The following is a 16,721-nucleotide window of genomic DNA, read 5'->3' as shown; positions in this document are numbered from 1 at the left end:
CTCTTGGCGAGGATGAGCACAAGGAATCGCCAAAGTTCAGGGCGCCCCATTCGGGGTAACTTCTCGCCGCTCACCATTTGCGGTCAGATGAAAGGACAGTGGCGCGGGTCCCACGTCACCCCCGGCTGGCGCGCGCGGCGGCTGAGCCCGAGTGGGGGGCGGGGTGGGCCGGCTGCCTGCCGGGGCCCCTGCGCGCTTCGCGGTCCTCCTCCTCCGCGCCGTCACTGGCTGCATCTCGGCTGCCCGGCACAATAGAGGCCCCGCCCCTGCCTCCGCCGCGAGCGCTCCGCGGCGACCCAGTCCAGCCGCTCGCCGCCCGCGCCGCCGCCGTCCGTCCCGCGCCCCGCGCCCTGCGCCCGGTCCCCGTGCAACCCGAGGCTCCTCGCCGCCCGCGCGGGCGCGCGCTGCCGCCTCCGCCTCCGCCCGGGCCCCATCCACCTGAGCCCTTTCCTGGGGTGCAGGCGCTCGGTTCGCCGGTGCCGCCTCCGCCTTCCCCTTCACCTCCTCCTGCCCCGCGCCCCGCTCTCCGCTGGGGCTGCACAATCGGAGTTGCTCGTGTCGCGAAGGAGATGCCCAGGGTCTCTGGGGCGCACCCTTCTGCCTCGCTTATCCGCACCCAGCTTTGGAAGGTGCTCTGAGCAGCCACTCTCGGGGTCCAGCCAAGACACCCTCTGGCCTCAGTCCTTCCCAAGACCCCCGACTTCAGCTGTTCTCAGAAGGGGCCGAGCCCCCTCTTGTCGCGTCCCTCATGGCCAAGCCTCTGCTGCTGGTTCTCTACTTCGCTTTGGTTGTGGCTCAAGGCTGGGGATCCAGCACTCCCCGCACAGGGACGAGCGAGCCCCCAGACGTGCAGACGGTGGTTCCCACGGAGGATGCGACTCTGCAAAACGAGGCAGACAACCAGGAGAACGTCTTATCTCAGGTAGGATGCGAAGCCCACGCCCTCCCCTCCTGCTCCGGGTGGTGGCAGGAGCCCCAAGATGGTCCTTGCTGAGAGGTTTTACTTATTTTTTGTGGGGGGGCTGGGGGGGGCGCCGAGGCAACTGTTTCTTGGTCCGTTACCAAAGGGAAGGGCACTTGCTTTTCACTTGTCAGAATATTTTCTTACACGGAGGGACATGGGCCCTCCTCTCAAAATTATGGGGTCTTTCAAGGTCGTGGAATCAGGAGAAAGGAGAGGTGGAAGGAAAGACTCCACACAGCTCCCTGGGCAGAAAGAAAGAAAAAAAATCTTTGTGGTTAAAGGGTTGTGAAAAGTAGGGTCATCTCTTGTCTCTGCGGCTGTTTGTCAGGATTGGAATGTGAAAACAGGCGGCATGTTGGACAAAAGGCAGATGGTGTGGCCCATGGGGACATACATCATGGCACAGGGTGAAACACTGGGCAGAAGCAGGGGGCGAAGACACAACAGCAACGTGTGATGAATGTGAGGTGCCCCCCCAAACAGATGGTTTGATGGATGAGACTCTGACACTCCACGTGTTGGGGAGATAGAACGGAAACGCAGGTCTACTCTGGTCTGGCAGACTGTCTGTGGGGGCTGAGTGACAGGTGATAGTGACTGGCTCTGTCATGTGCCAATTTACAAAATACCTTCATGTGTTTGATCTGACTCAGTCTTCAACACATCCTTAAACCCATTCTATAGATAAGGACAGTGAGGCTTGGCACATTAAAGAGCTCCAGTGGTGGGCAGAGCCAGGGCTTCTGATAGCCCAGATGGCGTGACTGCAAGGAGCAGTTGTCTTTGGAGTGTTTATTTCATGGTCATAAGAGCAGGTGTGATGATGAGTGGCAGGTGTCACCCTAATTCTGAGGATGAAGGATGGCCCAGAAAGGCTCCCAGAGCTCTGCCTGCATCTCCATTAAGCCCTCAGACTGAGCCTTGTCTCCTTCCTGCAGAGGGAATAATCAGCTACACTTTGGGGTTGATCAGATGCTGGTCTCCTCACCCTTCCTTTAGGTAATTATGCTAATATAGGCCCTATATTCACCCATACCCTCTCATTGACCCCTAAATCAAAAAGACATAAAAATCGCCACATTGGGGCTATGGAGCACCATCAACGAAAGCCTTCCTGAAACCCGTGCCTCCTAAAAGGAAAGAATCCACCCAGGGTCTCTGAACAGGATTGTGTAGGAATCTAGGCAGAGTTGCAGAGAGCAGACAGTCAGGATTTACTGTCAGCCCGTAAAGAGCCACTGCTTAAGTCACCCTGAACTAAAACTCCTTCTTCCATTCTGCATTTGACAACAGTCCTCAAACAAATAGTAGAAGAAACTCAACCTTTGCAAGGAAAATGTGAGAAGCCTTCTTCTCCCCAGGCAGCATCCCAGGAAGATTTCCGCTCCAAACAGCTCAGTGCCTACTTGCCAGGGTCATTCGTCAAAGGAAGGAACTCTTCTCTGTGCCTGAAAGGGAAGCCTAGGCTACCGGGATGCAGGGCCCTGTTGGAGAGGAGCCTTTTCCCCAGCAAGTGCCCAGGGCGGAGGCTCCAGAAAGCCTGGCTCTTGTGTGCTTTCATGCCCGCAGAGGCTGGCAGGGGAAAGGGCTCAGAAGGAAGTGTTTAGCATTGTAGAAGATGCAAGCACTACCAGTTTGCTCTCCTGGGTTTGGCCTGGGGTTTGTGTTCAGAAGCTGTTCTTGGAGCTGAATGCACCTTTCTCTGAGTAAACCTTACTGACTCCTGAGCCAGTTTCTCTCCTCCCAACTCCCTTTTTCCACCCCCCTTACCCACGAAATACCAAACCCATTGTCATCGAGTTGATTCTGACTTATAGCAACCCTATAGGACAGAGTAGAGCTGCCCCGTAGGGTTTCCAGGGAGCGGCTGGTGGATTTGAACTGCCAACCTTTTGGTCAGCAACCAAACGTTTAACTGATGTGCCACCAGCACCCCCCTTACGTCTCCAAATTCAACACATCCTTCAAGGCCTAGATCTAATGCTGCTTCCTTCGCGAAGTCTTCATGGTCACTCTCTGCCCATTTGAGCTCCCACTGCGTTTTATCTCTGCCTCCCTGGGCACTTACCACTCACTGCTTTGAGTGACTGCTGGGTATCCCTCCAGTGCTGTAAACTCCTGGAGAGCGGACTCTCTGCTCCATCTCTTTACCTCTCATAGCACCTAGCACAGTCCTGGCTCATAGTTGGAACTCAGTTTAAGTGTTGAATGAATGAATGAGGATAGAAACAGGTCTTCAATTTTGAGTATCAGCTTTCCAGTCCCTCCTTCAACCCCTGTTCCTTTCTCTTTTTTAACTGAAACCTGGATTCTAGTGAAGGCCAGGGTTATTGGAGGAATGATGGGTCTCATCTGTTTTTTCCTTTAAATGATGAAAGGCTAAGGCCCCTTGAGAAATACACAGCTTTCCAAGACAAACCAAGAGAGCTAAACTCTGAGTGCCTTCAAGGAAATGTCAGAGTCAGCAGATTTTGTTGTGATGACCTATTCGCTCCATGGCTCAGAGCTGCCTGAGGTCTCTAGCTATGCAGGACGTGTGATGGAGTGAATGGAGAACCTTCTTCAGGAGCCGAGCTGACGCTTGTGTCTGCATACCCTCAACTCTTTCTTTCTCTGTCCAGTTGCTGGGGGACTACGACAAGGTCAAGGCCGTGTCAGAGGGCTCGGACTGTCAGTGCAAGTGTGTTGTGAGACCCCTGGGCCGAGATGCCTGTCGGAGAATCAACGAGGGGACCTCCAGGAAGGAAGACTTCTACACCGTGGAGACCATTACTTCAGGTTCATCCTGCAAGTGTGCCTGTGTGGCGCCCCCGTCCGCCCTCAATCCCTGTGAGGGAGACTTCAGGCTTCAAAAGCTACGGGAAGCAGACAGCCAGGACTTGAAGGTAGGCCAGTATGGGGCGTTGCCTTGGGTGAGATGGCCCTTTATACTAGCTAGGGACCCAGGAGGCCAGTAGGGGCTTTGCTGGAGACCACCGTGAGGCTTTGAATAGATGAGATGCATTTTAGCCTTTAAAGAGTCCAGGCTCTGGACCCTAGAGTGTTGTGTGTGGATCCAAGGCTGATGATCTGACAAACTGGTCATTTTCGTTCTGTGCCTGAAGGGGATGCCTAGAGCAAAGTGTACCTGCCTCTCCTTATGGAGCCAGGGAGGCCAGGCCTGTGAGCAGTTGGCAGGCCCAGCCAGCCAAAAGCACTCGGTGTTCTCCAGGAGAAGAGCTGCCATGATTTGCTGTCGGCCCAGCATGTACCCTGGAGAGGCGAGAGACATACAGAGAGGAGTGAGCTTTCAGTGCTCAGCACCAGAGCTGGGGTGGCCCAGGTGGACTGAGGCCTGCTCTAGGCCCTCCATCAAGCTGTGATATGCTCCATAGGGCCCCACCTGGGGCAGCCCCATTGGTTGGCTTAGGGGTTTATATAAGCCTGCACTTTCCTCTTCACGTGCCGTGTGGGGTAGTGGAATGAGCTTGGTTTTGAAGTCAGACAGACGGGTTCAAATTCTCACTCTGCCACCACTTCCTGAGTAATTCTGCTCAAGTTATTTAACTTGCTTGACATCAGTTTCCTTGGGTAAAATGTGGGAATAATAACATCTACCTTATGGGGCTTTTTTGAGGATCAGTGAGATGACAACTTTTGAGTACTTGGCACAATGCCTGTCATATACTTGTTGTTAGGTGCCATCAAGTCAATTTCAACTCATATCAACCCTATGTGACAGAATAGAACTGGCCCATAAGGTTTCCTAGGCTGTAATCTTTATGGAAGCAGATCATCAGGTTTGAACCCACTCATTGGCTCCGCAGGAGAAAAGACCTGGTGATCTGCTCCTATAAAGATTAAAAAAAAAAAAAAAATTACAGCCTAGAAAATCCCATGGGGTCAGTTCTACTGTGTCACGTGGGGTCACTATGAGTTGAAATCAACTCAACAGCACCCAACAACAATAGTTCGATGAAGATATCTAAAACTGAGTTGATTTGTTCTTGTAGAAGTCTCCCATTATCTTACCTAACTGTTTCAGAAGGCAGAACCAGCTATGCCATTGTGCTTGTCTATGTGACCACCTACACAAATGCCAGTTTCTGAGGGTCCACCTCTCAATTCCTGGCTAGTGACTTCCCTGTCGAGCCTCCAGACATGGAGATCTGAAAAGAAACGCTTGGCCCTGTGGTCTTTCTGCCCCAGCCCTGGACTAACTCTCTGTTTTGTTTCATAGCTCTCCACCATCATAGACATGCTGGAAGGAGCTTTCTATGGCCTGGATCTCTTGAAGCTGCATTCGGTCACCACCAAACTGGTGGGGCGAGTGGATAAGCTGGAGGAGGTAAGGAAGAGTCTGAGTTTCCATATCTTTGTCTTCATAAGGCCAAAAAGTGGATCAGACTTCCTACAATATTTTTTCAGAAAACAAGTTCACTCTTACTAGACTTAACCCATTCTATTCTTTGGAAAGGAAAAATATACATAAAACATTGACTCAAAAAAATGACGCCAAATTGTTGGAGACAAAGGGAATCCATGAAATATAAATGTGAATAACTTCATATATATATGTGTGTGTTTATATAGCCTATAAACCAAACCCGTTGCCACTGAGCCAATTCCGACCCTATAGGACAGACTAGAACTTTCCCATAGGGTTTCCAAGGATTGGCTGGTGGTTTTGAACCATCAACCTTTTGGTTAGCAACCAAGCTCTTAACCACTGTGCCACCAGGGCTCCATATCACCAATATATTTCTATTTTTACCTTGACTTCCAGGGAACTCAGCACCAAATGAAATGTAAAAGTTCAGTAACAAGCATCTTACCTCTGGTTTTAAGGTGGAGTCATCTTCTTCCTGAGTATATGGTTGCTAATTTCTTGTTCTGGTTTTTTTTTTTTTTTTTAACTCTTCTGGTGCACACCTTTGTGTGCGTGTGTGTGTGTGTGTGTGTATAAAAATACAAATTTTTATAAGTACAAGTAATTTGTAAAAATACCTCCACCCAGCTCAAGAAGTAGAGCCACATGATATTTGGTCCCTTGATTTGGGGGTTTAGAGTCATGGTTTCGTGGGACGCTCCAGAGAATTGGCCTAATAACATGTTTAATGCCTCTGTTCTACCTACTAGCTCATTGCATAGTGCCTAGGGCCTTAAAAGCTTACAAGCGGCCATCCAAAGCACAACAACTGATCTCTATTCACCTGGAAAAACGGTGGCGTAGTGGTTAAGTGCTATGGCTGCTAACCAAAGGGTCGGCAGTTCGGATCCCCCAGGCGCTCCTCGGAAACTCTGTGGGGCAGTTCTACTCCATCCTATAGGGTCACTATCAGTCGGAATCGACTCGAGGGCACTGGGACTGGTCACCTGGAAAACAGAGGAAGAAGGACAATCAAGAATAGGAGGAGGATATGGAATGTGTGGCTAATTGCCTTCTTTGCCGTGAGACCAGAAGAACTGGTTGGTGCCCAGCTACCATTACTGAACGTTTTGACCAAAGAGTCCATAGAAGAATCCTGATCAAAAGGGAGAAAATATAGAACAAAATTACAAATTCTCATGGACTCCAGACTTTTTGGAGCCATGGAGGGTGGATGAACCTCTGAAACTATTGCCCTCAGATAATCTTTAAATTTTGAACCAAAAATATCCCCTGAAATCTTCTTAAAACCAAACATTAGTGTAGCTGAACTATTTTTAAAAAGGCCTGCCTTGAGCATTATGCTCTTTTAAGAACTATATGGGATCAAATTGGCAACAGCAACTCGAAAGATTAGATAGGAACCTTAGAGGGCAGTGAGTTTATGTTAACGAGGGAAGAACAACTCAGAAAAGGAGGATGAGAGTGGTTGCACAACTCAAAGAATGTAATCAGTGTGGCTAAATGGTACATGTACAAACTGTTGAATTGGTGTATGTCTTGCTGCATATATTCTCAACAACAAAATAAAATTTAGAAGGGGAAAAAAGAAATAGAGTCACATCAACACCCTATGAGCCCCTCACACGCCCTTTCCTACTCACGGTGCCCCCCCCAGCCCATCAAAGCCACTATCCTGACTTTTATGTTAATCCTCTTCCTTGCTTTTCTTTATGATTTTACCATCTAAGTGTTCGCCCCTAAATACAATAGTTTTGTTTGTTTTAGAAGTCTAAATATACAGACTTCCAGAATATGTACGTGTATGTGCATGTGTGGTGGGGGTAATGCATCTCAAATCTATTTTGGAATAAGAAGAAATAAACATTATTACAGTCGAAGCTCTGAGAGCCGGAACTCGATAGGACTTATGCCAGTTGCCATTGGGGATGTGGGCAGAAATCTGTATAAAAAAGAGGGATGGGAATCTTGGTCTTTTAAGTGTGGCTTCGGAATGAAGAAATTAAGGAGGGCAGCAAGTTTAAGGAATATGTCACCTGGCTCTGGATGCTGGTTCTTTTCTAAGTTTTCAGTCATAGGAAGTACAGTGGGAAAAACTGGTGCTAAAATTTGGGTCAGAGATAGCACAAGAGAGCTACTTAGAGCCTAAATTGTATGTGGCAAGTGCTAATCCTAGCAGTGGATTATCAGGCCAGAGCCCTCTCAAGCTTGTCCATTGCTGTGTCAAGCCAGAGCCCTCCAAGGCACCACACTCTCCTTAGTACACCGGTACCAACAGGCTGGAATGTTCCTCCAACCTGCCTGTGATCTGGTGGAGTTTGAGGAGGGGCACTTCTGTTTGTTGCCAACCTCGTGTTTATAAGAAGTATCACCCACCCCATTTTCCATGAGCTGTAAAGCAAACCCATGAGATGCAGTTATTTAGAAGTGGAAAACAGGTTTCTGGAGCTTTGTTTTGCTTGTTTTTTTTTTTCTCTATAAGAACCTGAAATTGATTAAGATTTCAAGTTGGGAGACAGGGTAGTTTGGATGAGAACTTTGAAAGGCTCTTTGGCCATCAGCTGGCTGTCAAAAATGTGCTTTTCTTGAAATTCTCACATATTGCATCTTTCAGTCTGGGGCCTGTGCAACAATGAGAGGCACTGCCACACTGGGTATAGGAAGCAGAGCAGCCTTCTCACTGGCTGCCACGGTGGCCCCTGAGGCTGTCTGCAGTAAAGTGAGAGGACAGTCTTGCAATGACACTCTACCCTTTGAAGGAAAAGGGGGTTTTGATTGTGATATATACCAATATCTGGGAATGAATAATAAAAAAGAAACTGTTGGCTGCTTAATTAAGAAAGTTGTATTGGATGGAAAGACCTAGTTTTTCATATAACAGAATGAAGTGAAGACCTAAACCCAGCGTTGCTTACTTGTTGTTAAAAAATTACTTGCCATCAAATTGGCTCCAACTCACGGTGACTTTATGTATCACAAGACTAAATGTTGCCTGGTCCTGTGCAATCTTCACGATCGTTGGTGTGTCTAAGTCCGTCGTCCTGGCTGTTGTGGCAATCATTGAGGGTTTCCTCGATTTTGTTGGCCCTCTACCAAACATAATGCCCTTTACTAGTGATTGGTCTTTCCTGATGACATGTCCAACTGTTTACTTAGCTCCCTGAAATAACAGAGCCCTGTTAAGGCAATGCCTGGCAACAGGAAAGTCAAGGGAGAAAAAAGTAAGAAACTCAGGGGCTAGGGAGAGCTGTGACTGCTTTAGAGCAAATGAGGAGCAGCCCCCTATTACCAAATACCACTCTCGGCCTGAGGCCTCTGCAGTATGCAGTGTTCCTGCTCCAGTGACACCGTATCACTTTGATAAGGGCCTTGTCATCGTTCTACCAACTTATTACTTGAAGTGACAATGTAGCCTGCCTGTTTGCTGTTTCAAGTCTGTGATTTATTTTCCTAGTGGTTTAATTAGAAAAAATAAAGAAGGTTTAATTCCTCCCTCTCCCCGCAAAAAAAAAAAAAGAAAATACTTTGAAACAGTTAACTTAGACAAAGCACTTGGGTTATGACCAAGGAGTGAGTGGGCCAAACAGTCCCAAGTTGCTTTGCCAAGAGAGCTGGGACAAAGATGACAAAGCATTGCAGATGCGAGGATTGGTTTCAGCACACTCCTTCCACTCCTGAATATGTTCCGAGCAAGTGAGCACCAGTTTCTTTTCCATTTTTTAAGGCTTGGCTCCTCCAATGGTGTGATGAAATGTTTTCTGAATATGGCCATTTGCTCTGGGACAGTTGGCAGGGCCACAGTCACTTCAGGTTACAAGGTCTGATGAGAGGGCTCAGGGATCTAGACACCCAGCTCTGTGGACAGGTCAAAGTCGGGCTCCCTGAGAGACCCAGGCCATCAGCACCTTGAGTCCCCTTCCCCAGTGTCAATGGCCAGATGATGAGATTGGGAATGGCCAACATCATTGTGGTACAGATGGGGAGTAGCCTACCCACCGACTTCGTGTGCTCTTGGAATGCTGCCTCATATTTAAAACCACCTTCTGACCCTTTCAGATGAGTTCAAAAGGAATTAAATCAGAGTCTAACACTAGAAAGTACCTCTGTTTCCCTTGGCCCCCAGAAATGTTCAAACTTGCCATGCCTCTTTGTAAGAGGATTGCATTCCCATAGGAACAGGGGTGACTGCCACCTCTTCTGTTTTCACCCAACCTTGGCAGCAACATGGGTCTCATTCTGTCTGGTGAATGCAACCTGGAAAAGATAGCGCCGGGATAAAACATGGAGCTCCTCGGCCACTAAAAAGGCATGGGTTGAGCTCTTCAAGGGCCACAACCTGTTTTCCATCCTAGCCCAGCAGCTGAGCCCTCCCTGCTGACAAAGATAGGCGTGTGGGTGAATTTGCAGAGTGGTGTCGTTTGTGCAGGCGCACAATCACTGGCGTTTTGCCAAAATAATCTTGGTTACATCTCTTTCAAAACCATGGTATGTTTAGTAGCAAAACCCAGACATTTATAAAAATAACAATCCCCTATATTTGTATAACATTTTTCTCTTTTTAAAGCATTCCATATACACTAGGCCACTTGTTCCTGTGAGCAGGGCAGGGTGTAAGGCCTAAGGAAATTAGGTGACTTGCCTAAGATGATGGTGCTAGGGAGTGTAGGGCTGAGCTCAGGCATTCTGGTACCTGGTCCAGGGCTCTCTCGAATCAACCCTGTAATTTTCCTTGAATCACTGCTGTCTGCCTTGCAATCATTAGTTTTTCCTCAACATAATAGCTCTTCTAAGAGAATTTCTGAGCAGAACCATGGAATGTCCCATAAATCCAGTTAAATGGGATTAAAGTTGAGTTAGGGAAGGTCCCAGCTAGGGACAAGCTTGGGCTCCTGTTACTAGGGTCAGTGAGAGGTTTCCCAAAACCAGGGTGCTATGATATGACACGAAAGTCTTCAGGTAAGTCACAGGCTCCTGGGCCCATAGAGCAAAGCACGGTCTCTCAGCTTGAGGTCCAGCCCTCCATCTCCTGGCTTGTGCATACTGACTCTGTCTGACTCTGTCTGGAGTCTCAGTAATTGAAAAGGCAGAATGTCAGATAGATGGAAAAAACACTGCTTCTCCAGACTGGCTCTGCAGGAAAAGTGGAAGTGAAATTTTGCTCCTGGTCCTTGGATATTCTTGAATCCCAAGGGGAGTTCCTTGGAGGTCAGACAAAACAAAGGGGGTCAGATTGGAGGGGCATTTTGCCCAAAGTAAGATCAGCGCTTGGCAGTGTAAGCAGGCGCGCTTCCGTACACCTACCTCGTGTATATAGGAGGATGTAGGAATGGAAACTCCATTAGCGGATGAGAGAGGAAGGAAGGAGAGAGAAATGGAATCTGAACTGTTCACAGGCTCACATCTTGTAAAAATCAGCTTCAGGAGTCTTGCTTAGTGGAGTGATTTTTGTTAAACTTTTAAATTGTGAAAAATAACAAATACATAGAAGAGTGCATAAACAATGTATGTACAATTTACCACATTGTTATAAAATAATACATAACTAACACCCAGCTAGAGAAATAGAGCAACAGCAGCACCCCAAGAGTTCCCCACACCCCGTCTCCGAAGGAGTGCTGTCCTAACTTTCATCTTAATCATCTTCCTTGCTTTTTATTTATAGTTTTACCACCTAAAGCTGCATCCCTACATACAATAAGTTTGCCTGTTTTTTGACCTTTAAATATATAGACTCTGACAGAATTGTGTGTTGAGCTTCTTTCACTCAACTTTCTGTTTTTAATACTGACCTATGTTATTTGTCTTGTAGTTCCTTCATTTTTATTGCCATGTAGTTCTTTTCTACTGACAATGGGTTTGGGGGTTGTTTCCAGTTTTATAATTCATAATAGCCTCCTTGGGAAACCCTGGTGGCGTAGTGGTTAAGTGCTACGGCTGCTAACCAAAGGGTCAGCAGTTTGAACCCGCCAGGCACTCCTTGGAAACTCTAGGGGGAAGTTCTACTCTGTCCTACAGGGTCGCTATGAGTCGGAATTGATGCGAGCACTGGGTTTGGTTTGGTTTGGGTTAATAGCCTCCTTGAACATCCCTGTATGTGTACCCCGGCACATGAATACATACAGTTCGCTATGGTGTATGACTAGGAATGGAACTACTAGATCACTAGCTATGTTCATCTTCAACTTTAGGAGGTATTGCTAAACTGTCTTCCAAAGTGCTAGTAACAAGTGTACGCTCCCTCCAGCAGGGGTGTGAAAGTTCCTGTCAGTCCACACATATTTTCACCGATACTTGGTATTGTCAGACTTTCTAATTTTTGTCAGTTTTGAGGCTGTGTCATTTCACTGTGTTCCAAGAACTTAACCCCCCAAACATCTTGCCTGTCCACCTAAGACAGGCATGAAATTCCATGCACATTCCTTTAGAACTGGTTCAGGAAGAAGAAACACCTGTGGTGATCAGCAGTCCAAGAACCTTTCATGTGGCGGACCCAGGCTGATCCTCTCCAGAGAAGGGGTGGGAAGGGAGAGGGGTACAGGAAGTATGGGTGTGTGTTGGAGTTGGGTGGGGGGTAGTGTGCACAGAGCATAGGCACCAGGAAAGATGGGAATTAGAAGCCCAGAAAGAGCCCTTAGCTTCCAAAGGGAAACCCTATCTTTGCATATAGGCCTGGCTATGAGACTGATTCAGCTCAAGAAAGGACTTTCACCCTGAGCTGAGTGTACCCAGAGACCCAGAGATTCGTAAGCTGCTGACTTAGTCACCTAGTGCTGCTATAACAGAAATACTGCAAGTGGATGGCTTCAACAAACAGAAGTTTACTCTCTCATGGCCTAGTAGGCTCAAAGTCCGAATTCAGGGCACCAGCTCCAGTAGAAGGCTTTCTCTCTGTGTTAGCTCTGGAGGATGGTCCTTGTCATCAATCTTTCCCTGGACTAGGAGCTTCCCAGGTCCAAAGATGGACGCTCCTGCTCTTTTTCTTGGTGGTATGAGGTTCCCCACCTCTCTGCCCTCTTCTCTCTTTTATATCTGAAAAGAGATTGGCTCAAGATACAATCCAATCTTGTAGATTGAGTCCTGCCTCATTAACATAACTGCCACTAATCCCATCTCATCAACATCGTAGACAAAGGATTTACAACACATAGGAAAATCATGTCAGATGACAAAATGGCAGACAATCACACAACAATAGGAATCATGGCCTAGTCAAATTGATACACATATTTTTGGAGGACACAATTCAATCCATGACAGCTGCTCAGGCTTAAAAATGAGTTCTGAGGGCAGCAGAAGCAGAGGCATTGGGTACAACACCATGTTGCTTCAGGAGCAGAATTATTACCAAAGTAGGAAAAAAGGACAACAGAGGGATGGATCATTAAAATGATCTCTCCTAGTAACAAGGCCTTAGTTAGATTAATGCATTCCCAATGCAGTTTATGCATGCATTTAATTTGCATAAAAATGCAAATCTTTGTGAAGAAACTCGCCAATCCCACTTAGAGCTGCAAGACACCTGTAAGCATTTATAAGTACTTGAACATGCTCTGACTGTGTACACGTGTGCCTTTGTATATGTGTGGGTGTGTGTCCCATACTGTTAAAATAGATGCATGCTTACAAGCTTCCTGCACTGTGATTTCTGTTGCCGACGCCCTGCTCCCTCTGCCTTCTTCTGGTGTTTATGACTCTTCCTTTCTCTCACACCTGCCTACTGAAGTTTGCAAACCTGGTCCGTGAGCATAGTTGGGCACCAGGGAACCTTGTGTGTCAGCTGCAGCCTTTCCTCCTGCTAATGTTGCATCCATGTAAGAGTTAAAGTCTATGAGGAGAGATTTACCAGACCTGGGAGGGCCCCTCCCCAGGATGTGCGGGCACAGGCACTGCTAAGGGCATCTCCCCTGAACCTGCAGATCTGGTGGCTTCTGTTTCTGATCTGGAAGGCATGACCAAAGAGCATTTCTGACTCTGGGGGTATATCTTTTTCACCATCGAATCGGAATTGGAAAATGTAACTTTCATTTGTGCAGGCCTGGCTGTACGTTAAAGAACTTGTCTCCTCCAGGCTTCTTCTACCACCCACCCTCTACTCTCACCAAGACACCCCACGTGCTCACTCCCTCTCCCAATCAAATCTGCTTTCATGGAGTCATTTCATTCTTTTCCTTACTTAAGTGCAGCCTTGGAGAGGAGTATCAGGCACCCTGTCTGTCCCCAGTATCCTCACTGGGGAAAAGGAGAGGGTTGGATGATATTCTAAGATACACATTTCAGTTCTAACATTATTTAATTCTTTTTATATCTTAATGAGTTCAAGCCAATATAGTCTCCTGGGGTTATAAATATTTCAAATCTGTTTCTCACTGTAGAATGAAAGACTTTATTCTTGGCTAAAGGGATTTGAGATCTAAGAGTCAGCCCTCCATATTCTGGCCTGAGAATGGCTTATGGGCCATGTGAGGGAGTTCGTGGCCGTATTTCAAGGGGTAAGATTACCCCTTATATAGAAATTCATTGTCAGTGGCCCGGGACTTCTTGCTCTTTATTGTCTACTGCTCCTTCCAGACCGTGGACTCCTGGAGGGCAGCTTGGCTGTAAAAATGGCATGGCAGAGATGTCTGGCCTCCTCTAACTTCACAAGGGGGAAGGAGAATCAAGATCAACAGCCCAAGGCTGAACCTTATGGGGTGGAGGTCAGACATACCTCCACCCTGCAACCTTTTTGCCAAATCTGATACCAGCCGTCTCCCCCATGGCACTCTCTATTTCTCTGCTGGGTTTGATAATTCAGTACAGTGGCTACACAGAAATTACAGACCATACTCATGATTATGGGGCTTATTAGGGAAGTAACAGGCTACAATTCATGGTCAGAAACGACTTAGGATACAGTTCTTCCATCACTACAGCTTCTTCTCAGCCATGCCCTCAGACAGGCCTCTCTATGGCCCTTGTCCATTGGCCCCTCGGCCCCTCTGGCCCCTCAGGCCTCTTGTGGTGGCCTGGCCTCTGCTCGGGCAAGTGTTACAAAGCTCTTTAGCTCTGTCAAGTGCCCACAGGCACCCCACTCAGCCAGGAAGCCTTCTGCCTAAAGGCACTCAGCTCTCTTGCTCCATGGGCCAGCACACCCACTGGAGTCGCCTCACTCTGTGGGCCAGGAAGCCCCCCGCACCCTCTTGCACTGGCCTTTTGGTTCTGCGCTGCCAGTTCTGTGCCCCATTTGCTGTCACTTCTTGCCATCTTGCACTGTCTCTGGTGTTATAGCTGTCTCCTGGGTCTAGGAATTTCTCAGCACAGGGATCCTGGGTCCAAAGGATGTGTTCCACTCCTAGCTCTTCTTTCTTGGTGGTAGTGGGCCCCCTCCCCATGCCCCTCCACATGCTTCTCTCCCTTTTATCTCTTGTAAGATAAAAAGTGTGACTCAAGGACGTGACTTGAATAAAGGTGGTAAGGGTGGTGACTGGGGTAAGGGTGGTGACTTGAGTCACACTCTCTAGTAAGGCGGTGATGGAGGATACATCCCACCCTAACCTTTCCTTATTAACATAACAGACAGCTGTCTCCCAAATGGGACCATAACCACAGGCATAGAGGCTAGGATTTACAGCACATCACAAATGGAGAATAATTACATCAGATCACAAAATGGGACATGACAACATCATTGCATAACTGCGAAACCACTGAAAATCATGGCCCAGCCAAGTTGACACATAGCCTTAACCATCATGGGTTACATATATCTTATTTGCATAGTCCCACCCAATCATGTATTATAATGACATGTGCAAAGAGCTGGAGATGGAAAACCAAAAGGGTAGAACACGCTTGGCATTTCTCAAGCTGGAAGAACTGAAGAAAAAATTCAAGCCTCGAGTTGCAATAGTGAAGGATTCCATGGGGAAAATATTAAACGACGCAGGAAGCATCAAAAGAAGATGGAAGGAATACACAGAGTCATTATACCAAAAAGAATTAGTCGATATTCAACCATTTCAAGAGGTGGCATATGCTCAGGAACCAACGGTACTGAAGGAAGATGTCCAAGCTGCTCTGAAGGCACTGGCGGAAAACAAGACTTCAGGAATTGATGGAATATCAATTGAGATGTTTCAACAAACAGATGCAGTGCTGGAGGTGCTCACTCATCTATGCCAAGAAATATGGAAGACAGCTTCCTGTCCAACTGACTGGAAGAGATCCATATTTATGCCTATTCCCAAGAAAGGTGATCCAACCGGATGTGGAAATTACAGAACAATATCATTAATATCACACGCAAGCAAAATTTTGCTGAAGATCGTTCAAAAACGGCCGCAACAGTATATCAACAGGGAACTGCCAGAAATTCAGGCTGGTTTCAGAAGAGGACATGGAACCAGGGATATCATTGCTGATGTCAGATGGATTCTGGCTGAAAGCAGAGAATACCAGAAGGATGTTTACCTGTGTTTTATTGACTATGCAAAGGCATTCAACTGTATGGATCAGAAACAATTATGGATAACACTGTGAAGAACGGGAATTCCAGAACACTTAATTGTGCTCATGAGGAACCTTTACATAGATCAAGAGGCAGTTGTTCAGACACGACAAGGGGATACTGATTGGTTTAAAGTCAGGTAAGGTGTGCGTCAGGGTTGTATTCTTTCACCATGACTGTTTAATCTGTATGCTGAACAAATAATCCGAGAAGCTGGACTATATGAAGAGGAACGGGGCATCAGGATTGGAGGAAGACTCATTAACAACCTGTGTTATGCAGATGACACAACCTTGCTTGCTGAAAGTGAAGAGGACTTGAAGCACTTACTAATGAAGATCAAAGACCACAGCCTTCAATATGAATTACACCTCAACGTAAAGAAAACAAAAATCTTTACAACTTGACCAATAAGCAACATCATGATACATGGTGAAAAGATTGAAATTGTCAAGGATTTCATTTTACTTGGATCCACAATCAACAGCCATGGAAGCGGCAGTCAAGAAATCAAAAGATGCATTGCATTGGGCAAATCTGCTGCAAAGGACCTCTTCAAAGTGCTGAAGAGCAAAGATGTCACCCTGAAGACTAAGGTGTGCCTGACCCAAGCCACGGTATTTTCAATCACATCATATGCATGTGAAAGCTGGACAATGAATAAGGAAGACCAAAGAAGAGTTGATGCCTTTGAATTGTGGTGTTGGCGAAGAATATTGAATATACCATGGACTGCCAAAAGAATGAACAAATCTGTCTTGGAAGAAGTGCGGCCAGAATGCTCCTTAGAGGAAAGGATGGCGAGACTGCATCTTACATACTTTGGACATGTTGTCAGGAAAGATCAGTCCCCGGAGAAGGCAGAGTACAGGGTCAGCAGAAAAGAGGAAGACCCTCAACAA

General features: G+C 47.1%; 1 protein-coding gene across 2 annotated transcripts in view; it reads left to right on the top strand.

The window, feature by feature from the left end:
* The first annotated feature begins 322 nt into the window (after positions 1 to 322).
* Positions 323 to 16,721, top strand: part of OLFML2B (olfactomedin like 2B) — a 57,912-nt gene continuing 41,513 nt past the window's right edge. For both annotated transcript variants that reach the window (XM_049881075.1, XM_049881074.1), the window contains exons 1-3: positions 323 to 922; positions 3,586 to 3,849; positions 5,184 to 5,291. In XM_049881075.1, the coding sequence (XP_049737032.1) occupies positions 749 to 922; positions 3,586 to 3,849; positions 5,184 to 5,291 (546 nt within the window). In that variant the 5' untranslated portion in view covers positions 323 to 748. The remainder of the gene's footprint in view (positions 923 to 3,585; positions 3,850 to 5,183; positions 5,292 to 16,721) is intronic.

The sequence above is a fragment of the Elephas maximus genome, chromosome 3 (assembly GCF_024166365.1).
Source record: "Elephas maximus indicus isolate mEleMax1 chromosome 3, mEleMax1 primary haplotype, whole genome shotgun sequence".
Taxonomy (NCBI): Eukaryota; Metazoa; Chordata; class Mammalia; order Proboscidea; family Elephantidae; genus Elephas; species Elephas maximus.
Note: the sequence above shows the minus strand (reverse complement) of the source record. Positions and strands in the feature narration are given on the sequence as shown.